The sequence below is a fragment of the Bombina bombina genome, chromosome 4 (assembly GCF_027579735.1).
Source record: "Bombina bombina isolate aBomBom1 chromosome 4, aBomBom1.pri, whole genome shotgun sequence".
Taxonomy (NCBI): Eukaryota; Metazoa; Chordata; class Amphibia; order Anura; family Bombinatoridae; genus Bombina; species Bombina bombina.
The window spans coordinates 163,051,483-163,076,815 of record NC_069502.1 but is presented as its reverse complement, the minus strand read 5'-3'; the positions used below and the strand labels follow the sequence as shown (position 1 = coordinate 163,076,815).

General features: G+C 41.2%; 1 protein-coding gene across 5 annotated transcripts in view; it reads left to right on the top strand.

The window, feature by feature from the left end:
• The window catches only part of LPIN1 (lipin 1), a 477,940-nt gene that overhangs the window by 379,727 nt on the left and 72,880 nt on the right, over positions 1 to 25,333 (top strand). For all 5 annotated transcript variants that reach the window (XM_053709668.1, XM_053709669.1, XM_053709670.1 and 2 more), the window contains one exon: positions 924 to 1,114. In XM_053709668.1, coding sequence (XP_053565643.1) covers positions 924 to 1,114 — 191 coding nt within the window. The remainder of the gene's footprint in view (positions 1 to 923; positions 1,115 to 25,333) is intronic.

The following is a 25,333-nucleotide window of genomic DNA, read 5'->3' as shown; positions in this document are numbered from 1 at the left end:
GACCCATTTATATTTTATTCTAATTGGCCTCAGCAAAGATGGAAACCTAGGTTACAATATGGCAGCGCCTATTGCTTTATGGAAAATAATATAAAGACAACAATATAAAACACTTTTTTTTTGTCCCCCCCCCCCCCAATATTGAACCAACTTATATGATTTAAATAAATTACATCACATTATTCTCAGCCTAATCTTTGTCTTGCTAGCTAGCATTTATTTAGCGTTTAATGTCCCTTCCAGATGCACTTCCAGATTTAACAGTAACGGGAAACCCCACAATTTTCAGAATTAAGTTACAATAAAAAGGGACAAAATAACGCATTAATAATTCATTTATAGTACACTTTTTGTACTACACATATACGTAAACATTTTAGATTATAATCTCAAAATGTTTAAAGTGATATGAAACCCAAAACTTTTCTTTTGGGACTCAGACAGAGCATACAATTTAAAAAAAAGTTTCCAATCTACTTCTGTTTTCAAATTTGCTTTGTTCCTATGGTATTCTTTGTTGAAGAGATACCTAGGTAGGTGTCTGTAGTACTATATGGAATTAATAGTGCTGCCATATAGTGCTCTTGCAAATAGATAACATTCTTGCAAAAATGCTGTCATATAGTGCTCCAGATATGGCTAATCTGAGCTACCGCCCCTGCTTTTCAACAAAAGATAACAAGGTAATAGAAGTAAATTAGAAAGTAGTTTAAAATCAGATGATGTATCTGAATCATCAAAGAAAAATGTTGGGTTTAATATCTCTAATAATTGCAACCCATACTCTTGTGCGTACCTTCACCTTCTGTAAGGCTCTACTGGCACCTATAATAACAAGACACTTAGTTCCAATTCTGAAGGTTTTTATGAACATATACAAATATATTTTACACCTGTAAAATTAGACATTCTTATTTTTTTAGTGGAGAAAACAATATGACAATCAGGAGCACCAATGAAAATGGAGCACGGTCTGCTAACCAATCTCCACAGTCCGTGGGAAGCTCTGGCATGGACAGTGGGGTTGAGAGCCTCTGTGATGGAATTAGAGATTTGCCATCCATTGCGATATCGCTTTGTGGAGGACTTATTGACAACAAAGAGATTACAAAAGGTAACATTTACCGCTCTCTATCATTGGGGTGTATGGTTTACAAGTTAACTGTATATGCATTAGTATAAATGACAAATGCCAGTGGTCAAAAGGCACAGATATGGGCAAAGAATAATGTTTTAAAATGCTATCCGAGATTCATCTAAACAGCTATAAAACAAAAGGGAGTTAAATGAGCAAATACAACGGTAGAAACTGTATGAAGTTATATCGTAAAGGATCTGTTTGACATAATACACACAGCAATTTTGCAATGTAGTTATTATTTTATTTTTTAAAACTCTCCTTTTATAAGCAAGTGCCGAACGATAGATGCACTTCCTCCCTGCTTATGGTGCAAGCGGTAGGGTCATTTTCAGTGCATATATCTCAACTCCCTACGCAGAGGGACATAAAACCCCTCACTTGAAATGGCTGATCTTGAAAATAAGTCCATAATGCATCTGATGGCACCACTTGTATTCTGGCCCAGTGTCTTATGTCATTTATGCTATTTGTACATGTCATAATACAGTTTATACAATGCAAGCTAAACGTACTTTCTCCAACATAGGTGTGTCCGGTCCACGGCGTCATCCTTACTTGTGGGATATTCTCTTCCCCAACAGGAAATGGCAAAGAGCCCAGCAAAGCTGGTCACATGATCCCTCCTAGGCTCCGCCTTCCCCAGTCATTCTCTTTGCCGTTGCACAGGCAACATCTCCACGGAGATGGCTAAGAGTTTTTTGGTGTTTAAATGTAGTTTTTATTCTTCAATCAAGAGTTTGTTATTTTAAAATAGTGCTGGTATGTACTATTTACTCTGAAACAGAAAAGAGATGAAGATTTCTGTTTGTAAGAGGAAAATGATTTTAGCAATCGTTACTAAAATCGATGGCTGTTTCCACACAGGACTGTTGAGATGAATTAACTTCAGTTGGGGGAAACAGTGAGCAGACTTTTGCTGCTTGAGGTATGACACATTTCTAACAAGACTTGGTAATGCTGGAAGCTGTCATTTTCCCTATGGGATCCGGTAAGCCATTTTCTTAGTTTTTAAATATAAGAATAAAGGGCTTCACAAGGGCTTTAAAGACTGGTAGACATTTTTCTGGGCTAAAACGATTACTCTATAAGCATATTTAATGGTTTATAACTTTGAAGAGTTATTTTAATCTTGGGAATTCTGATAAAAAAACGGCAGGCACTGTATTGGACACCTTTTTCACTGGGGGCCTTTTCTAGTCATAGGCAGAGCCTCATTTTCGCGCCACTAATGCGCAGTTGTTTTTGAGAAGCAAGGCATGCAGATGCATGTGTGAGGAGCTCAGATCCACTGAAAAAGCTTATTGAAGGCGTCATTTGGTATCGTATTCCCCTCTGGGCTTGGTTGGGTCTCAGCAAAGCAGATACCAGGGACTGTATAGGGGTTAAATGTAAAAACGGCTCCGGTTCCGTTATTTTAAGAGTTAAAGCTTTCAAATTTGGTGTGCAATACTTTTAAGGTGAAATTTTGGTGAATTTTGAACAATTCCTTCATACTTTTGCACATATTCAGTAATAAAGTGTGTTCAGTTTAAAATTTAAAGTGACAGTAACGGTTTTATTTTAAAACGTTTTTTGTGCTTTGTTATCAAGTTTATGCCTATTAACATGTCTGAACCATCAGATAGACGATGTTCTGTATGTTCGGAAGCCAAGGTTCCTCTCCATTTAAATATATGTGATGAATGTGACAAACAAAGTAGGGACAATGATGCCACTGATAATAATGTTGCCCAAAATGATTCCTTAAGTGAGGGGAGTAAGCATGGTACTGCATCATCTCCTTCTATGTCTACACCAGTCTTCAGTCTTGCCCACTCAGGAGGTCCCTAGTTCATCTAGTGCGCCAATCCTCCTTACTATGCAACAATTAACGGCTGTAATGGATAATTCTATTAAAAACATTTTAGCCAAAATGCCCACTTATCAGTGAAAGCGCGACTGCTCTGTTTTAGATACTGAAGAGCATGAGGACGCTGATGATAATGGTTCTGACATGCCCTTACACCAGTCTGAAGGGGCCAGGGAGGTTTTGTCTGAGGGAGAAATTTCAGATTCAGGAAAAATTTCTCAACAAGCTGAACCTGACGTTATTACATTCAAATTTAAATTGGAACATCTCCGCGCTCTGCTTAAGGAGGTGTTGTCTACTCTGGATGATTGTGACAATTTGGTCATTCCAGAGAAATTATGTAAGATGGACAAGTTCCTAGAGGTCCCGGTGCCCCCCGAAGCTTTTCCTATACCCAAGCGGGTGGCGGACATTGTAAATAAAGAATGGGAAAGGCCCGGCATACCTTTTGTCCCTCCCCCTATATTTAAGAAATTATTTCCTATGGTCGACCCCAGGAAGGACTTATGGCAGACAGTCCCCAAGGTCGAGGGGGCGGTTTCTACTCTAAACAAACGCACCACTATCCCTATAGAAGATAGTTGTGCTTTCAAAGATCCTATGGATAAAAAATTAGAGGGTTTGCTTAAAAAGATGTTTATTCAGCAAGGTTACCTTCTACAACCAATTTCATGCATTGTTCCTGTCACTACAGCAGCGTGTTTCTGGTTCGAAGAACTAGAAAAGTCGCTCAATAAAGCATCTTCTTATGAGGAGGTTATGGACAGAGTTCAAGCACTTAAATTGGCTAACTCTTTTACCTTAGACGCCACTTTGCAATTAGCTAGATTAGCGGCGAAAAATTCAGGTTTTGCTATTGTGGCGCGCAGAGCGCTTTGGCTAAAGTCTTGGTCAGCGGATGTGTCCTCCAAGAACAAATTGCTTAACATCCCTTTCAAGGGGAAAACGCTGTTTGGCCCTGACTTGAAAGAGATTATTTCAGACATCACTGGGGGAAAGGGCCACGCCCTTCCTCAGGATAGGTCTTTTAAGGCTAAAAATAAAACAAATTTTCGTCCCTTTCGCAGAAACGGACCAGCCTCAAATTCTACATCCTCTAAGCAAGAGGGTAATTCTTCTCAAACCAAGCCAGCCTGGAGACCGATGCAAGGCTGGAACAAAGGTAAGCAGGCCAAGAAGCCTGCTACCGCTACTAAGACAGCATGAGATGCTGGCCCCCGATCCGGGACCGGATCTGGTGGGGGGCAGACTCTCTCTCTTCGCTCAGGCTTGGGCAAGAGATGTTCAGGATCCTTGGGCACTAGAAATAGTTTCTCAAGGTTATCTCCTGGAATTCAAGGAACTACCCCCAAGGGGAAGGTTCCACAGGTCTCAATTGTCTTCAGACCAAATAAAAAGACAGGCATTCTTACATTGTGTAGAAGACCTGTTAAAAATGGGAGTGATTCATCCTGTTCCATTAGGAGAACAAGGGATGGGGTTTTACTCCAATCTGTTCATAGTTCCCAAAAAAGAGGGAACATTCAGGCCAATTTTGGATCTCAAGATCCTAAACAAATTTCTCAGGGTTCCATCGTTCAAAATGGAAACCATTCGGACAATTCTTCCTACCATCCAGGAAGGTCAATTCATGACCACGGTGGATTTAAAGGATGCGTATCTACATATTCCTATCCACAAGGAACATCATCGGTTCCTAAGGTTCGCCTTTCTGGACAAGCATTACCAGTTTGTGGCACTTCCATTCGGATTAGCCACTGCTCCAAGAATTTTCACAAAGGTACTAGGGTCCCTTCTAGCGGTGCTAAGGCCAAGGGGCATTGCAGTAGTACCTTACTTGGACGACATACTGATTCAAGCGTCGTCTCTGCCACAAGCAAAGGCTCATACGGACATTGTCCTAGCCTTTCTCAGATCTCACGGGTGGAAAGTGAACGTAGAAAAAAGTTCTCTATTCCCGTCAACAAGAGTTCCCTTCTTGGGAACAATAATAGACTCCTTAGAAATGAAGATTTTTCTGACAGAGGCCAGAAAATCAAAACTTCTAAGCTCTTGTCAAGTACTTCATTCTGTTCTTCTTCCTTCCATAGCGCAGTGCATGGAAGTAATAGGTTTGATGGTTGCGGCAATGGACATAGTTCCTTTTGCGCGAATTCATCTAAGACCATTACAACTGTGCATGCTCAGACAGTGGAATGGGGATTATACAGACTTGTCCCCGACGATCCAAGTAGATCAGAGGACCAGAGATTCACTCCGTTGGTGGCTGACCCTGGACAACCTGTCTCAAGGGATGAGCTTCCGCAGACCAGAGTGGGTCATTGTTACGACCGACGCCAGTCTGGTGGGCTGGGGCGCGGTCTGGAAACCCCTGAAAGCTCAGGGTCTATGGTCTCGGGAAGAATCTCTTCTCCCGATAAACATTCTGGAACTGAGAGCGATATTCAATGCTCTCAAGGCTTGGCCTCAACTAGCAAAGGCCAAATTCATAAGGTTTCAATCAGACAACATGACGACTGTTGCATATATCAACCATCAGGGGGGAACAAGGAGTTCCCTGGCGATGGAAGAAGTGACCAAAGTAATTCAATGGGCGGAGATTCACTCCTGCCACTTGTCTGCAATCCACATCCCAGGAGTGGAAAATTGGGAAGCGGATTTTCTGAGTCGTCAGACTTTTCATCCGGGGGAGTGGGAACTCCATCCGGAAATCTTTGCCCACATAACTCAATTATGGGGCATTCCAGACATGGATCTGATGGCGTCTCGTCAGAACTTCAAGGTTCCTTGCTACGGGTCCAGATCCAGGGATCCCAAGGCGACTCTAGTAGATGCACTAGTAGCGCCCTGGACCTTCAACCTAGCTTATGTATTCCCACCGTTTCCTCTCATTCCCAGGCTGGTAGCCAGGATCAATCAGGAGAGGGCTTCGGTGATCTTGATAGCTCCTGCGTGGCCACGCAGAACTTGGTATGCAGACCTGGTGAATATGTCATCGGCTCCACCATGGAAGCTACCTTTGAGACGGAACCTTCTTGTTCAAGGTCCGTTCGAACATCCGAATCTGGCCTTACTCCAACTGACTGCTTGGAGATTGAACGCTTGATTTTATCAAAGCGTGGGTTCTCAGATTCTGTCATTGATACTCTTATTCAGGCTAGAAAGCCTGTAACTAGAAAAATTTACCATAAAGTATGGAAAAAATATATCTGTTGGTGCGAATCGAAAGGATTCCCATGGAACAAGATAAAAATTCCTAAGATTCTATCCTTTCTACAAGAGGGTTTGGAGAAAGGATTATCTGCAAGTTCTTTGAAGGGACAGATTTCTGCTTTATCTGTTTTACTTCACAAAAAGCTGGCGGCTGTGCCAGATGTTCAAGCTTTTGTTCAGGCTCTGGTTAGAATCAAGCCTGTTTACAAACCTTTGACTCCTCCTTGGAGTCTCAATTTAGTTCTTTCAGTTCTTCAAGGGGTTCCGTTTGAACCCTTACATTCCGTAGATATTAAGTTATTATCTTGGAAAGTTTTGTTTTTGGTTGCAATTTCTTCTGCTAGAAGAGTTTCAGAGTTATCTGCTCTGCAGTGTTCTCCTCCTTATCTGGTGTTCCATGCAGATAAGGTGGTTTTGCGTACTAAACCTGGTTTTCTTCCGAAAGTTGTTTCTAACAAAAATATTAACCAGGAGATAGTTGTGCCTTCTTTGTGTCCGAATCCAGTTTCAAAGAAGGAACGTTTGTTGCACAATTTGGATGTAGTTCGTGCTCTAAAATTCTATTTAGAGGCTACAAAGGATTTCAGACAAACATCTTCCTTGTTTGTTGTTTATTCTGGTAAAAGGAGAGGTCAAAAAGCAACTTCTACCTCTCTCTCTTTTTGGCTTAAAAGCATCATCCGATTGGCTTATGAGACTGCCGGACGGCAGCCTCCTGAAAGAATCACAGCTCATTCCACTAGGGCTGTGGCTTCCACATGGGCCTTCAAGAACGAGGCTTCTGTTGATCAGATATGTAAGGCAGCGACTTGGTCTTCACTGCACACTTTTACCAAATTTTACAAATTTGATACTTTTGCTTCTTCTGAGGCTATTTTTGGGAGAAAGGTTTTGCAAGCCTTGGTGCCTTCCATCTAGGTGACCTGATTTGCTCCCTCCCATCATCCGTGTCCTAAAGCTTTGGTATTGGTTCCCACAAGTAAGGATGACGCCGTGGACCGGACACACCTATGTTGGAGAAAACAGAATTTATGCTTACCTGATAAATTACTTTCTCCAACGGTGTGTCCGGTCCACGGCCCGCCCTGGTTTTTTAATCAGGTCTGATGAATTATTTTCTCTAACTACAGTCACCACGGTATCATATGATTTCTCCTATGCATATTCCTCCTTTACGTCGGTCGAATGACTGGGGAAGGCGGAGCCTAGGAGGGATCATGTGACCAGCTTTGCTGGGCTCTTTGCCATTTCCTGTTGGGGAAGAGAATATCCCACAAGTAAGGATGACGCCGTGGACCGGACACACCGTTGGAGAAAGTAATTTATCAGGTAAGCATAAATTCTGTTTTTATATCATTTTTAATACTCTGCCTGTGTCTTTGTCTTGGTTTTTGACTTACTGGTGGTGACAATTTGTAATTTTTACTATTTTTTTATTTTTATTTTTTATTTTTTAAATACTAATGAAAAATTCTGTATTTGGGAATAATTCTGGATTTTGAAATTCCAGGTTTAGGACTATGTACCTGTAATGAAAATTGTACAGCATAATGCATATCCATAACACCATCTACACACATACTATACACCCATAATGACCCAGCTGAAATATATAAATAATCCATCTACAAGTTTTGCTATTTTAGAAAAGAACTATTGCTATTGTCATTTCACACTGCACAATTGTATTAATGCAAACACCTGTAGGCATTTGTATTGGTGGTTTGCATTTGTAAAACTGATAGGTTTCACAATGGGAGACACAGTTTACTTTCTACTGTGGTAACTTGTGCCCAACAATATTTGCTTTAGAGCTTAAAATTTTTTATTTTCAACTTGTAATATGAGTGCTTAGATGCTCACGGACCACGCTATACTCGCAATATCAATTTCACTCACGCGCACTGGGGGCGATTTATCAATACGGCATGCAGATTCTCTTGTAAGAATCTGCAGCCGTAGTGGGTCGAAAGGCTTGCGAAGTCTTTGATAAATTGACTTCTTTATGCTAGAATTTTGCTTAAAGTACAGATCCACTTGTTTTCCAGGCCTAAATTGTTAAAAATTGTGCATTGCACCATCCCCTGGATAATAAAGAGAAAACACAGGGAAGGTACTATGAAAGATACTACGCTAAGATTAAAATTTAATTTTTGATAATTAACGATTGCTGCACTGAAAATACCTCTTCAAAAGCAGTGGTATCTGATCATAGTTGTGTAGGTATACATTATATATTTGTTTACTTTTACTAGTAACTAACTGGAATATCATTTTCTTATTTCATATATATGATATACAGTATTTTATATGCATGATTTGGCAGTTACTTGTAAATATTATATAGTTGTCTTATTCCAAATATGTTAATATTTATGACTGGGCTTGCACATGCTGATTTGGCATTATAGTATTGTTGTTATTGGTTTTGAATATAAGCGGCGTGATAAATAGTAACAATATATTTTAAAAATTAAAAGAAATATTTCAGCATTTTAGAGTAGAAGTTAGATGTTCCAATTCTTTAAAGCTTGTAATGTATGTACCACTGGCCATATATATCTATGTGTTTAACCCTGCAAAGGGCTTAAAATAAACACATAAGTAAAGTCCCACTCCAGAGCTGAAAAAGTTGCATCACATTTCAGAGCAAAAATAGAAGTATGGATTTAGCACGAGCAATAGTAGCACTCTCTACCGCTTGTATTTTTCTTCTCCACCTGTATTATTGCCCTATATTTTTATACAAAACATTTAAAACGTACAAAAAGTGCTGCACTTCTTTATAAATTATACAAGCATGGACTATACATTGAGCTGTACATTTTGCAAAAACTGACCACCCTGATGTGTCAGAAGTTTGATAACCTTTAACATCTTCCTCTCTGTCATCTACTATGTTCCTTGTGTCCTTTTCCTTATACAAATGCTCTTGTTATACACTGATGGAGATGTTAGCGGCTAACGTTGGAGGAAATAGCAAGTATCCAAACATCCTGCTTTATGTCCCTTCAGCAAGCAAAGCCTACATCTTCAAAGAAAATGCAAATGTTTGCTTTAAAGATCATTTCAGTTTAAATAAAACCAAGTATGCAGTTTTTGTTTGTCATTAAACTTGAGTTTACATTTATAGGATTTATGTTTGAAAGGTTCACATTGTCGTTATGTATCAAAAAGACACTGGAAGCTTGTAGGAATGCAGCATTAAAGGGACATGAAACCCACATTTTTTCTTTCATGATTCAGATAGAGAATACAATTTCAAACAACTTTCTAATTTACTTCTATTATCTAATCACTTTCATTCTCTTTGTATCATTTGTTGAAGGAGCAGCAATGCACTAATGGTTTCTAACTGAACACATGGGTGAGCCAGTCACAATCAATATATATATGCAGCCCCCAATCAACAGCTAGAACCTGCGTTCTCTGTTGCTCCTGAGCTTGCCTAGATAAACCTTTCAGCAAATGATAACAAGAGAAGGAAGCAAATTAAATAATAGAAGTAAATTGGAAAGTTGTTAAAAATTGTATTCTCTATCTGAATCATGAAATATTTTTTTTGTGTTTCATGTCCCTTTTAAGTTTTACTTATATAGATACAACAGCAGCATTTAGAACACACCAATCACTTATGCAACAGTAGCCAGCACACAGAGAGAAACTGAAAGAAACAAACCTCCCTTCCTGTTAGTGAATTAATACGTTCACAGGTATATACAAGTAGTAATTATTATTATTATTATTATCAGTTATTTGTAGAGTGCTAACAGATTCCGCAGCGCTATAAACATAGGCGGTATACAAGGTAACATTTATAGGGAACAAATGGGTAGAGGGCCCTGCCGAGAGTCACACTGTTGTAGTCAGCTCTTATGAAGGTGATCTGCAAACAGTTGGTCTTTTAGGCTTATAAGCTAAGGGGGTTCATGGCGGATAGCAATGGAGGAGATGAACTGGTATAAGGAAAGGTTAGTGTAGGTTGTATGCATCCCTGAACAGTAGAGTCTTTAGGGAGCACTTGAAGCTTTCAAAACTAGGGGAGAGTCTTGTGGAGCGAGGCAGAGTAATCTGAAAAGAACAGCGCCATCTACAGCCCAAGTGCTGTTTATACTTGTGGTACAGTACATGCTGTTGTATTTCCCAACACCCCTTCTATACAGCATGCACATAATTTTACAACGTTCAGCATCTTGTGAAGAAAACAATGACGTTACTTTAGTAACAGTTTAGTGAGTGCATCTGCAGTCATCTATTCCGATTGGTAATATCGAATGTCAATAATGCCTTGTTCTTGCATGTCCCTGAGCAGATGATATTTTACATTAATGTTCTTGGTTCGAGGATAGACTCTTTCTGATTGTGTCAACTGTATACACCCTTGGTTGTCTTCAAGGATTGGTATGGGATTAGACACAATCAGTCCCATATCTAGTAGAAATTGAAAAATCCAAATTGCTTCTTGATATGCATGTGCTGCTGTTATATATTCTGCTTCAGTTGAAGAGAGTGCAAGCGACTAGACCAACTTATGGTTCCTTCTCCATACTAGAAGATGTAACCACTTGTAGATTTGCGGTCAGTGGTATCTCTGGACCAGTCAGTATCTACATATCCAATTAGTTTTGGGTTTGACGTTGCTGGCAGTTGCAACTTCATCCAAATGGTTCTTTTTAGGTACTGTATCACCCTTTTTACTGCGTTTCAGTAACATTGACAGGGTGACGCAACTTTTCAACAGAGTATACTCACTACTGCGGCGATGTCTGGACTTGACTGGCTTCTGGGTTTCGATGCCCCAATCATCTGCCACAGGTGGATTCATTTGTCTTGTGGATTATGAGTGGTTGTTTTGGCTTGCTCGCTTTCAGTGATTAGTTTGTACAGGTGTTCTTTCAACCTTCCTTTTGCTAGGATTTCTCTTCTCTTTCGAATTGTGCACCCGTTGCCTTATAACTGGACTGTGAGTCCATTGTTAGCAAGGGTTTTCACTGATAGGAGATTCGGGACATACAGAACATTTTTTACAAGGATGCTTTGCTTACCTCCTGATTGTGTAATGTAATTCAGGAACCCTTGACCTTTACCTTCCGCTGTAATACTTTTCCATTTGCTAGGAAGACTTTGTCTATTGCATTGAAATCAATTTCTGTGAAAAACGTCTCATCATTTGTCATGTGACTTGTTGTCCTTCAGCCAATGCACCATCCGCGTGGTGTATTTTTCTGAGTTTAAAGCTACTGCTCCATTATGCGGTTGTGGTTTCCATTGTGGCTTTCTTAGCTCTTTCTCTTGTGGGTGGCTCTAGCCTTTGCTGCTCAGCTTTCCAGATTGAGCAGTTCTTTTTTAGGTGACTGGCCTTTTTGCAGTGCAATAACCACACTCTGGTTTCTCTGTTTTGCTTTGTGCCTACTCACACTTTCAGAGCTATCACTGATCTCTAATTTTCTTCACCTTTCCTCTATTGTGTTCATCAATTCAGTTTTCCTTAGTGTATTCTAGTGTTAGTTCCGGCTCAGGTCTAGTTTCTAGAGCGTTGATAAGGGCACCATGCGGCTCTGGAAGGCTGCATAGTTGCAATGCTACCACGTGATTGTCTTTAATTTCTTCTCCAATTGCACGTAGCTGTTCCATAATCTTTAGCATAGCATTCACATGTTCGTGCATTTCCTTGCCATTTTCCAGCCTCATCTTATACAGTCTGTACAGCAGCTATAGTTTACTGTTTAAGTTTGAACGTTCAAGCTGTTTTTGTAGTGCAGTCCACATACCTTTAGCTGTGTTTTCTTTTCTTATAGAAATGAGTTGATCATCCTACACTACGAGGCTATAACTGCTTTTGCTTGCCTGTTTTTTTGTGTGTTTTTTTGTCCCATTCTTCTGGGTTTTCAGTGCATTTGTTTTTATCTAGTACCTTCCATAAGTCATCTTTGGATAACAGCATTTCAAACGTAAAATTCCACAGCTAGTAGTCGGCATTATTGAGCTTTGCTATTGCAAATTTCATATCTGAACCACTTGCCATCTTTCAGTACATTGGATGCAACTCTTGTTTCTACAGTATTTACTTGGATCATAGATACAACACTTACTGACTTGTAGTTTTCCTTTAGTGTCTGGGCCCATAACCTGTTGGTTATATATCAAAAAGACACTGGAAGCTTGTAGGCATTAAGCTTTACTTATACAGATACAACAGCAAGCATTTAAAACACACCAATCACTTATAAAACAGTAGGCAGCTTGGGGGGGCATGTCTGAACAGCGATTCTGAGAGGTCGCACTTTCCAGAGCTCAAGCTGAACATCTGTCAATCCGCCAATTTCCGGAGACATCCTATAGCAAAATACCCTCCTTATATACTGCTTAACTTAAACACTTAGTAGTGTGGCATATAACGTGTGTTTGGCTGTATTTCTGATGCTGGAGCCTAGGTACAGATGATAGAGACCTAAAGTGGCGGCTTGTAGTAGGCGACGCTTCCCCCCTCTGTGTGCCGAGGTCACTTGCCTCAACTCATTACAACAGCACCCCTGTGCGAATTCTGTCAAACCTATACCCTTGACAAAAAGGAGATAACAGCACCCAAAATAGGGAGAAAACTAACTAGCGGACTTTATTAAACTACAGCTGAAAATGGCTGCGGCGTGAGAAGTAGACCTGCAAAATTCCCTCAATAGAAATTTTGAAAACTTTTTAGAAACTAAGGCAAGATCTTCTTGAAAGAGCCCCAGTGGACTTCTTGCTAAATCGCTATCTCACAAACAATGGGATACCTGCAATATCCCCTGCAGATGCTGAAAACCCCCCATCAAATACTACCACCTCAGTCGAGTACGCATCAGCAGCAGGTTCACAACAAAGAAACCTTAAGCAAGTAAAAATGACCTCCACAACACCGCATCCGTCACAATATATGATTGCGCCCTCAGAAATGCCATTCATATTTCCTACACATACCATTCTTGAACGGCGCTCATCTCCAGCAACTTTGACAAACCACCGGAGATCCAATTAAGCCTTTACAGATGAGAGGGGTATTGCCATTGTTTGTGTCCTCACGGGAGCTTAGAGGGGTTCCTTGGTTGTCGTGGATACTGGGGAGACACACTTCTTATCCAACTTCACCACTCCGGATGAAAACAATGACGTTTTAACCCTATATGATGAGGTTCTTCATAACTCACAAAATATGCTTGTGGCTCTAAACCTTACAGGAGAATCATTTGATGACTCAAACCTGAGGAGCTTTTCTCTCCGTCTCACCCAATACTTACAAAGAGGCCTCCATGGAGCAACCATAACCGTACCTCATTTGCAAGCAAAACCCTGAGAGTGATCAAACAAATGTTGTATCTTTTGGCCTTGAGGTTATGTGCTTTATAACAACTAGAGTACATAGCTTTTCTTTTAGTTTTTACTCACTCTTCCTCCTATGAAGCTCTATAGCTATCTAGAATGCAATTTCATATGATATGTATTTTTGTTTGTTTGTTATATTGTTTAAATTAAACAACCCCTTCTTAATCGAACCAATCACAATCCAGAGGTCTAAGAGTGGCCTAATTAATATGGAAGGGGGGAAAAAAGGGACTTGTATAATGTCTACAATTGTTATACAGCTACAACATGAATATCTGACATGTATAATGTTTCAACCTTTTTCTTTCCTTCTGTATATGTAATCTTATGTCCTTAATAGAAAAAAACAAGAAACAAAAACAAAACTGTAGCCAGCTCACATAGAGAAATACAAAAGAACAAAACTTCCTTCCTGTTAGTGAACTAACAAGTTCACAGGTATATACAAGTAGTAATCCAAAATGAACAGCGCCATCTACAGCCTAAGTGCTGTTTATACATGTGGTACAGTACACGAATGTTGTATTACCCAACACACATGACATAAAATCTTACATGAAGATGATTAGTTTTATGCAGCTCCCTGTTGTAGAAAAAATAAGTCTGTGTAATAATAGTAACTCGGCTTCTTGGCTTTTTGCCCTCTGCTTGTTTTAAATATTCATATTATAATAAAAAAATCTCACCATAGGATAAAGTGTTATTTTTGTTTTCATATTAATATTAAGGTTGTGAGGGTCTTTGATTTGGTTTTGTAAAACAAAGTTATTAAACTGATATGTTTGTTTTTATTTTACTATTTAAATGTTTTGTTGTTTCAGTCTCGGCACATTTAGTTTGTTATTGCAGTTTATATAAGGGAGAAAAAAAAGCTGTTGATGAATAATGTTGTACACAACCATTAAACACAACAGATTGGATGCCCTGTGGAGCAGTATCTTTGTGTTTGGATCAGGCCTTCTGTTGAAAGGGAAACTGAGAAAAGTAGGTAGCTCACAGTAGACCTGTTGCTTATACATATATTCAGTATAGTCTACACCAGAATTTTTATTGTTTTAAAAGATAGATAATCCCTTTATTACCCATTCCCCAGTTTTGCATAACCAACACTGTTATATTAATATACTTTTCTTCATAAATGGAAAGAGTCCACAGCTGCATTCATTACTTTTGGGAAATAAAAACCTGGCCACCAGGAGGAGACAAAGACACCCCATCCAAAGGCTTAAATACTCCTCCCACTTCCCTCATCCCCCAGTCATTCTTTGCCTTTCCTCCCAGGAGGATGGCAGAGAAGTGTCAGAATTTTTAATTTTTGTTTTTTGTCTCTTAAGGAGGTTAGTACTCTTCGGCATGGGACATGAGTTTAAAGTAGTCCTGTCAGTCTCTCAGTGAAGGCTTGGATGAAAGTTAGAGTCCGGAGATGCAGGGAGAGTCTTTCTGCGAAACCATCCCGACTCAGATTAACAGCTCCTCAAGCAATCGGCGTTGTCGAACTTCGCTCCGCTGCCTGCTTTCTTCTCTCAAGTCCATGGCGGAGGCGATGCTACTCTTCTTCACACTTGAAGGGCCGTGTTCCTGTTCCACTGCGTAGATTCCGGTAAGATCATTTCATTTTACTTTCGCCATGATTGTATTGTATTACAAATGTTTCCCGAGAGGCTACCACCTTGCAGGACTAACTTAACATAAGGGTCTCAGTGAGGCGCCTTTTGTATCTTGGAATCAAGGGTAATATCTCCTGAGGGGGGTTATGGAACAGGGGGGGGTTTAATCATGTTTGTTATGTGATTCGACCTGCTTATGCATAGTTTTATTTAGGCTCATGCCTTGTGGAACATAACGACCTTTGGAAGTGATGCGGCCTTTGCGGTCGGGCGCGCTTTTTCTGGACTGTAGGGTTCACCTTGTGTCTGGGCGTGGTCGCGTTTTTTTACTCAATTTCCGCATTCCTAGCCCTGTGGGGACGGAGAAATTCGGATCTGCTGTATAGGGCTCTTAGGAGGTGGTGAGTGCTCCAGCCATCGTTGGTGTCAGGTGCCGTTAAGTTTTGGGTCCAAATCTCGTATCAATAACTTAGCTATGGAGGAGTCTGATTCAGTGGAGATGGACGTCTCTGGGTTTTTTTTTTACTCTGTGCACAGAATGCGTATTGCCCCGGATGATACTAGCCTATCAGTTATGTTCTGACTGCTATATTAGAGTGCTCAATTCCTCGGGATTGGGGAATCAAGGAGCTGCTGAGCCATCCGCCTCTGGGGCCGTTGTCCTCCGAGTGGCGAGTTCCCTTCCACCATCGCTTACTACGCATGCAGGTAGCCCAAACTTTGCTTCTCCTTCTCCGGAAGGTAGCTTCCTCCCAGCCAGGGGTTTCGGCACGATGTTGCATGTCCATAATTTTGGCACTAGCGCGTATGCAACTTCCAGATGTTGGTTTTGGATACTGTTCGTGTTCCGTTATCCAGGGCTCTTCAGGCATAAGTTGGCCTGTTCAGCTCTCTGGGGGAACGACTGTCCCTGAGGCTTCGGGGGGGTCAGCCTTCGAGGCCGGAGTCGTCCTTCGCTCCGGCGGGGGTATGCTGCGCTTTTCGGTATAGACTGACTAGCCTTTGTGTTCTTTTGAGGCATGCTTTGGCCTTGTCAGAAGATCCCATCCTTATTGGATCTGAGACTTCTCAGTCTGCTTCTTCGAATAGCTTGCAGAAATAGACATAAGGGGATGAAGTAATCTTCTTAAAGTCTTGTTATCGAGTACTTTTTCGAGTTTGAGCTTGGTAGAACAGGGGCCCTGTTGGGCGTTCCTGCGGGTACGTCTGCCTTATCCTTTATTTTATTTGAATAATGCTCATATTTTATGTTTCCTTCGGGAAGTTTGTCTGGAATCTATACTCACGATGTTTGATCTCACTGTTACTTCTAAGGAAGTTTGTTAAGGACGTGTTTAGTCCTGTGTGTGTCTACTGTTTTCCCTCTCTCGGGGGGATTCTGTTCGGCCTTGACAGGAACACTCTTTCTGTCCTGAGGCCTAGTTCAGACACATGGCGCCTGTTCTGCCTGGCTGGTCAGGTTGAGCGCTGAATGCCCCACAAATTATTGTGTTATTCTTGTTCTCTTTTACAAGTTTCAGTTTATTCTGAGTGGACTTGAGGGCTCGTGAAGCTCTGGGGATTGGTTCAGTCCTCATTGACCTCTCCAGCTTGCCGATGCCGGCAAGGTAGCTCAGTTGGTAAAGGGCCCTGACTACCAGGCCTGTTCAAAGACCCTAGGGTCTCAGGGTCTGTCCCGGCAGAGCCAACTTTGCCCTTCATCCTTCTGACGATACGTTGAGTATCATTCAGATTGATTCATCCGAGAGCGGGCGCTGGAAAAGCGTTTTGTGGCCCACTGGATGAAGGGCATTATATAAATACTAGTTTTGACTCTCATGATTCTGTCTTTTTGTCGGGATGTGGAGTATTCCTCCCCGTGTGGGTTGGAGGTTGGGAGGATTTGTCCTTTAATTGGATTTTTCCTTTTGAGATTCTCCTCTTCGGATGAAACTTCGGGACTTGTATGTTGCCCTTTAGCGGTTTTGGCCGCAGAGGTCCTTGTGGCTTTTTCCTACTTCGGGAATTAAGTCGTTCCCTATCAGGGATGGTTGGCTTTGCTGTCTCCTTCTCCAAGCTTTGCTTAGGGTTTTTTTACCCCAGGGTTTAGGATGCTCTGCATTCTTTTTCCTTGGGTATGGTCCTCTGATACTCTGGAGGGGATTATGGAGACTAGCCTTTGTTTTGCTCACTCTTCGGGTGACCTTGTCCTTGATGTTTTTTCTGTAATTTGTTTTATCGCCTTGCTGGGCTCTAGGCCACTTGTGCGACTCCGTCGTACTTTATTTCCCTTTGGTGTGCCTTCTTCCCTTTTGGGTTGGGATTTTAAAGTGGGACTTGCTCTCGGTTTCCGGGTGGGTCCATTTATGTTCCTTGGGAGGTTCCCTGGAATGATCTGAGACTCAGGCCTGTAGTTTTTGATTTGGGCCTATAGTTTTGTTGTGGATCTTCCGAATGTCGGACAGACATACGTTCCTGTGGCTGGTTCGGTGCGATCCAGTTTTTACAGTTTTTACAGGGTACACAGGCTATAACCTTCGGCCTAGAAGGCTTGGCTAGGATTTCTGTGCCCTTTGTTTGAGGTGTGCTCTTCTTCCTTTTTGGGGGAGTTCCTTGATGTTCATCTATGACGTCTAGATGATTTCATTTGGAATAGTTTCCTCAGCCTATGGCTTCTTGGCTTATGAGCTTGTGCGCTGTTCCCTCAGTACTCTCGACCTTCGGGGGGTCGTTTGTCCTCCTTATGGGGGTAGGGTTTCTTCTCTCTGGAGCTTGGTGGTCCTGTCCTGTGAGCAGGTTGTTGGAACGGGAGTTTTTTTTATCCTCTAGAGGAGAGCCTCCATTCTCTGGGGTTCTGTTTCCTCTGGGGTGATGATGTCTCCATGTTTGTGACTGTCATGGAGTGTCATGCTGGGGCTTCTGAGGCTTTATTGCATTTTCACTGTTCCTCTCCTATGGATTCTCTTGGACTTCCTATTGTTCGAGTTCTTGGGTTGGCAACTGAGTTCTGGTGGGTGGCTGAGTCAATCTTTTTCCGTTCCCTTTTGGGGTCTGGTGTTTAAGGTTTTTCTGTTCCCCTGTCCTTCAGACCTGACAGCCAGCTGCAGAGGCCTGTGGATTACTTTGCTGCATAGCAAGCAGGAGGTTTCAGTTTGAACTCAGTCGCAACCGTTTGCACTTCATCAGTGTGTTGGCAGTTTTTACCAAGACTCTATGTTCGCCTTTGGGCCTTTGTGGTATGGTGAGCCTTTTGAGGTTTTAGTGGATATTCTTCAGTTGGTGGTAGGGTCTGTGACCTATCCTCTGCCGCTCTTACTTGCATACAAGTAGTTTACTACTGGAATCATCCTGGTATGACTGTAGTGTCTGGTGTTGACCCAGGGGCTTGCATTCTGGGTTTGCTGCACGTATATTGGTTCTGAAGACTTCAGTATTTTGAGTTCCTTGAGTACTCTGTCTTCAGTCTTCTTTAGGGTGCGGTTTCATTATCTTATGGAGAAGTTCTTCTCTGTGTCAAATTCCTGGTTTTAACCTTGTGGTTTCTGTACATTTGGGGTATGGACGTTGCCTCCCCTTGATCTCGCATCATTGCTTATTCCCCCTTTTCTTCCCTTTTGGGTTGTGTTTGCTGATCCCCTTCTCTGGTAAGGGGTGTGTTGTTGACTGCTTTCTGAGTGACGGTTTCTCCTGGAGGCGTGCTGGCTCAGCTGTGTTCTTCTGCGGTCTCTAGCAAGGCTGGTGGACTAGCTGTGGGTCAATGTCCTTGGGGGCCTCTTTTCCAAATTTTCTTGGCTTTCGGACGAAGCGTTTTTTTGTTGGGTATGGGTTTTTCAGGCCTGGTGCCTTCAGTACTGGCCGCCTTTTGGTACCCTCCCGTTTGTGCATTCAGTGTCCTCTATAGCTTGGGTATTGTTTTCACAAAAGTAATGAATGCAGTGGTGGACCCTTTCATTTATGAAGAAAAACATAAATTATGCTTACCTGATAATTTTCTTTTCTTCAGATGGAAAGAGTCCACAGCTCCCGTGCGTTTTTTTTCTGGGGGGCGTCTGTTATTTCTTCTGGCACCTTTTCACCCTGGTATTTCTTCTACTGTTCCTTGTTCCTCAGCAGAATGACTGGGGGATGAGAGAAGTGGGAGGAGTATTTAAGCCTTTGGCTGGGGTGTCTTTGCCTCCTCCTGGTGGCCAGGTTCTTATTTCCCAAAAGTAATGAATGCAGCTGTGAATGTTTTCCATCTGAAGAAAAGAAAATTATCAGGTAAGCATAATTTATGTTTTTTACCTCTGTGATTAACTTGTATCTAAGCATCTTCTGACAGCCCCCCTGATCACGACTTTTTATTTATTATCTATTGACTTGATTAGTGCAGTGTCTGCCGCAAGCCACGAGCGTGAACACATAGTTATCTATATGGCTCACATGAACTAGCAGTAACCTGTTGTGAAAGCAAATAAAAAAGCATGTGATAAGAGGTGGCCTTCAAGGACTTAGAAATTATCATATGAGCCTACCTAGGTTTATCTTTCAACTAAGAATACCAAGAGAGCAAAGCACATTTGATAAAAAAAATTGGAAAGTTGTTTAAAATGACATGCCCTTTCTGAATCATGAAAGTTTATTTTTGACTAGACAGTCCCTTTAATAATGACTTTTCAGCCAGAAATATCAGGACGCATAATTTTTGCATAGTTTTAAATTTCAATTTGCTTTTTGGACATTTAATTTTTTTTTTTTTTTTTAAATGCTAATAATATATTAACATTCGGCTCATGTGTATACACCTTTCCATTTCAAACAGCTTTTACTTTACATGTTTGCAGGCAAAAAAAAACATGTTCAAACGTTAGTCTTCCAAATGGATAATATAAAACGTCTCTGTAAAGGGACATGAAATCCAAAATGTTTCTTTCATGATTCAGATAGAGCATGCAAATTTAAATAACTTTCCAATTTACTTCTATGATCTAATTAGCTTCCTTCTGTTTGTATCTTTTGTTGCAAAGAATACCTAGGTTGGTTCATGAGCAGTAACGCATTGCTGGGAGAAAGTTGCTAATTGGTGGATGCACATATATTCCCTTTTGTCTTTGACCTAAGTGATATGTTCAGCTAGCTCTCATTAGTGCATTGCTGCTTCTTCAACAAAGGATGCAAAGAGAACAAAGCACATTGGTTTACAATTGTATGCTCTATCTGAATCATGGAAGGAAATAATTGGGCTTCATGTCCCTTTTAAACCATGGTTTAATTTGATAAAATTGATCTTGATATTGCCCTTCTATAGTAGTCTGGCGTTGTTATGAAACTGTATGTATTCTAGTTATAAGACTTGTGTAATTCAGTCTGTTTGGATATTCGTGTATCTATAAAAGATCCTAGAAAACAAATGAAAAGCTTTCTTTATTAGCTATGTCTAAACGTGTATTTGAAATGAGCCACAGTCCTTTTCATTGTGCTGTTGCTAAATATACCTTCTTTTATTTTGTAATGCTGGGGAAACGTGTTCCTTTCAGGCATTACAGGTGTGCTGAGTGTTGCTTTGATAAGCTAATGGACATTAATACTGCAGTATGAATTCATATAAGTTAAAAAGCTATTGATTGAAGGGATATTCTAATACTATAATTACATTCTCTGATTCATTAGCGTATATCATTTTTGAATTACTGATCCAAGCTAACAAACTTTTTAACCCCTTCAAATGGTTTACTATGTGCCACTCCCACTACTGATTGTCCCGATCTGGAGCTGCAACGCTTGCAACCCACTGAGTGTGATGTAACCTTCTGTATGTGTTTGAAATCATAGTAAACTATGAGTCAGTAATGAAGTAGAGCATGATCTTGTTCTATTTAAAATGTCCCTTTTATCATTTTCATGCAAAGAAAGTAACATTTTTTCACTCTTTTTAATGTACATAACACTTTAGGGCTGGTTTAAAGACCGTGGATAAATTAAACAAAATAAAAATAAATAAATAAATATAATAAAATCTAAACATAATATTTATCTTAGGAGAAAAATATTTTATTATCAATCATTTGTAGAGCACCTCAAATTGTGTAGTGGTGGTAAAAATAGGAACATATTTGTTTTTGCTCTTGTTGGCCTTATTCACTATTGTATCGATTATAAGTTGATACTACTTTATAGTTAGAGAGCAAATCATCTGTCTTCACAAAGTGTTGCCCCATTGATAATGAGATGCTTATTGCATACGGTTACCTTTCTCTTAATCCTCTCTGTGTTTTCCTTCTTTACTATTGCTACACTTTTGTTTTGTCAATGTAAAGTTGCAGAGCTGCACATTCAAACATAGCTTATTAAAATGGCCATGGCTTATCCTGTGTTAAAAAAGTCAGGGTCATACAATGAATTCTTCTAGCAATAAAATGGATCTATATTTCTTCTGTTATGTGTGATCAGTCCACGGGTCATCATTACTTCTGGGATATAACTCCCCCCCAACAGGAAATGCAAGAGGATTCACCCAGCAGAGCTGCACATAGCTCCTCCCCTCTACGTCACTCCCAGTCATTCTCTTGCACCCAGCAACTAGATAGGATGTGTGAGAGGACTATGGTGATTATACTTAGTTTTTATAACTTCAATCAAAAGTTTGTTATTTTACAATAGCACCGGAGCGTGTTATTGCCTCTCTGGCAGAGTTTGAAGAAGAATCTACCAGAGTTTTTACTATGATTTTAACCGGAGTAGTTAAGATCATATTGCTGTTTCTCGGCCATCTGAGGGAGGTAAAAGCTTCAGATCAGGGGACAGCGGGCAGATGAATCTGCATTGAGGTATGTAGCAGTTTTTATTTTCTGAATGGAATTGATGAGAAAATCCTGCCATACCGTTATAATGACATGTATGTATACTCTACACTTCAGTATTCTGGGGATGGTATTTCACCGGAATTACTCTGTTAAAAGTACATTAAACCTTTTAATAGGTATTTATTATGTTAAACGTTTTTGCTGGAATGTAGAATCGTTTGCATTTTCTGAGGTACTGAGTGAATAAATATTTGGGCATTATTTTTCCACTTGGCAGTTGCTTGTTTTAATTGTGACAGTTTCGTTTCTCTCTCACTGCTGTGTGTGAGGGGGAGGGGCCGTTTTTGGCGCTCTTTGCTACGCATCAAAAAATTCCAGTCAGTTACTCTTGTATTTCCTGCATGATCCGGTTCATCTCTAACAGATCTCAGGGGTCTTCAAACTTCTTTGGAGGGAGGTAGATTCTCTCAGCAGAGCTGTGAGACTTATATATTGACTGTGATTAAAAACGTTGCTCTGTAATTTTACTTTACTAATGGGAACAAACCTTTGCTAAAAGTTGTGTTGTTTTTAAGGATTGATGCTATAACTGTCTTTCAGTTCATTATTTCAACTGTCATTTAATCGTTTAGTGCTCTTTGAGGCACAGTACGTTTTTGTTAAATAAGATTGTAACCAAGTTGCAAGTTTATTGCTAGTGTGTTAAACATGTCTGATTCAGAGGAAGATATCTGTGTCATTTGTTCCAATGCCAAGGTGGAGCCCAATAGAAATTTATGTACTAACTGTATTGATGCTACTTTAAATAAAAGCCAATCTGTACAAATTGAACAAATTTCACCAAACAGCGAGGGGAGAGTTATGCCGACTAACTCGCCTCACGTGTCAGTACCTGCATCTCCCGCCCGGGAGGTGCGTGATATTATGGCGCCTAGTACATCTGGGCGGCCATTACAGATAACATTACAAGATATGGCTACTGTTATGACTGAAGTTTTGGCTAAATTACCAGAACTAAGAGGCAAGCGTGATCACTCTGGGGTGAGAACAGAGTGCGCTGATAATACTAGGGCCATGTCTGATACTGCGTCACAGCTTGCAGAACATGAGGACGGAGAGCTTCATTCTGTGGGTGATGGTTCTGATCCAAACAGATTGGATTCAGATATTTCAAATTTTAAATTTAAATTGGAGAACCTCCGTGTATTACTAGGGGAGGTTTTAGCGGCTCTTAATGATTGTAACACTGTTGCAATACCAGAAAAATTGTGTAGGTTGGATAAATACTTTGCGGTACCGGCGAGTACTGACGTTTTTCCTATACCTAAGAGACTAACTGAAATTGTTACTAAGGAGTGGGATAGACCCGGTGTGCCGTTCTCACCCCCTCCAATATTTAGAAAGATGTTTCCAATAGACGCCACCACACGGGACTTATGGCAAACGGTCCCTAAGGTGGAGGGAGCAGTTTCTACTTTAGCTAAGCGTACCACTATCCCGGTGGAGGATAGCTGTGCTTTTTCAGATCCAATGGATAAAAAATTAGAGGGTTACCTTAAGAAAATGTTTGTTCAACAAGGTTTTATATTGCAACCCCTTGCATGCATCGCGCCGATTACGGCTGCGGCAGCATTTTGGATTGAGTCTCTGGAAGAGAACCTTAGTTCAGCTACGCTGGACGACATTACGGACAGGCTTAGAGTCCTTAAACTAGCTAATTCATTCATTTCGGAGGCCGTAGTACATTTAACCAAACTTACGGCTAAGAACTCAGGATTCGCCATTCAGGCACGTAGGGCGCTGTGGCTAAAATCCTGGTCAGCTGATGTAACTTCTAAGTCCAAATTACTTAATATACCTTTCAAGGGGCAAACTTTATTTGGGCCCGGTTTGAAAGAAATTATCGCTGACATTACAGGAGGTAAGGGCCACGCCCTGCCTCAAGACAAAGCCAAAGCTAAGGCTAGACAGTCTAATTTTCGTCCCTTTCGGAATTTCAAAGCAGGAGCAGCATCAACTTCCACTGCACCAAAACAGGAAGGAGCTGTTGCTCGTTACAGACAAGGCTGGAAACCTAACCAGTCCTGGAACAAGGGCAAGCAGGCCAGGAAACCTGCTGCTGCCCCAAAGACAGCATGAACCGAGGGCCCCCGATCCGGGACCGGATCTAGTGGGGGGCAGACTCTCTCTCTTCGCCCAGGCTTGGGCAAGAGATGTTCAGGATCCCTGGGCGCTAGAGATCATATCTCAGGGATACCTTCTAGACTTCAAATTCTCTCCCCCAAGAGGGAGATTTCATCTGTCAAGGTTGTCAACAAACCAGATAAAGAAAGAAGCGTTTCTACGCTGTGTACAAGATCTGTTATTAATGGGAGTGATCCATCCGGTTCCGCGGTCGGAACAAGGACAAGGGTTTTACTCAAACCTGTTTGTGGTTCCCAAAAAAGAGGGAACTTTCAGGCCAATCTTGGATTTAAAGATCCTAAACAAATTCCTAAGAGTTCCATCGTTCAAAATGGAAACTATTCGGACAATCTTACCCATGATCCAAGAGGGTCAGTACATGACCACAGTGGATTTAAAGGATGCTTACCTTCACATACCGATTCACAAAGATCATTACCGGTATCTAAGGTTTGCCTTCTTAGACAGGCATTACCAGTTTGTAGCTCTTCCATTCGGATTGGCTACGGCTCCAAGAATCTTCACAAAGGTTCTGGGTGCCCTTCTGGCGGTACTAAGACCGCGAGGAATTTCGGTAGCTCCGTACCTAGACGACATTCTGATACAAGCTTCAAGCTTTCAAACTGCCAAGTCTCATACAGAGTTAGTTCTGGCATTTCTAAGGTCGCATGGATGGAAAGTGAACGAAAAGAAGAGTTCTCTGTTTCCTCTCACAAGAGTTCCATTCTTGGGGACTCTTATAGATTCTGTAGAAATGAAGATTTATCTGACAGAAGACAGATTAACAAAGCTTCTAAATGCATGCCGTGTCCTTCATTCCATTCAACTCCCGTCAGTAGCTCAATGCATGGAGGTGATCGGCTTAATGGTAGCAGCAATGGACATAGTACCCTTTGCACGTCTACATCTCAGACCGCTGCAATTGTGCATGCTGAGTCAGTGGAATGGGGATTACTCAGACTTGTCCCCTACTCTGAATCTGGATCAAGAGACCAGAAACTCTCTTCTATGGTGGCTTTCTCGGCCACATCTGTCCAGGGGGATGCCATTCAGCAGGCCGGACTGGACAATTGTAACAACAGACGCCAGCCTACTAGGTTGGGGCGCTGTCTGGAATTCTCTGAAGGCTCAGGGACAATGGAATCAGGAGGAAAGTCTCCTGCCAATAAACATTCTGGAATTAAGAGCAGTTCTCCATGCCCTTCTGGCTTGGCCC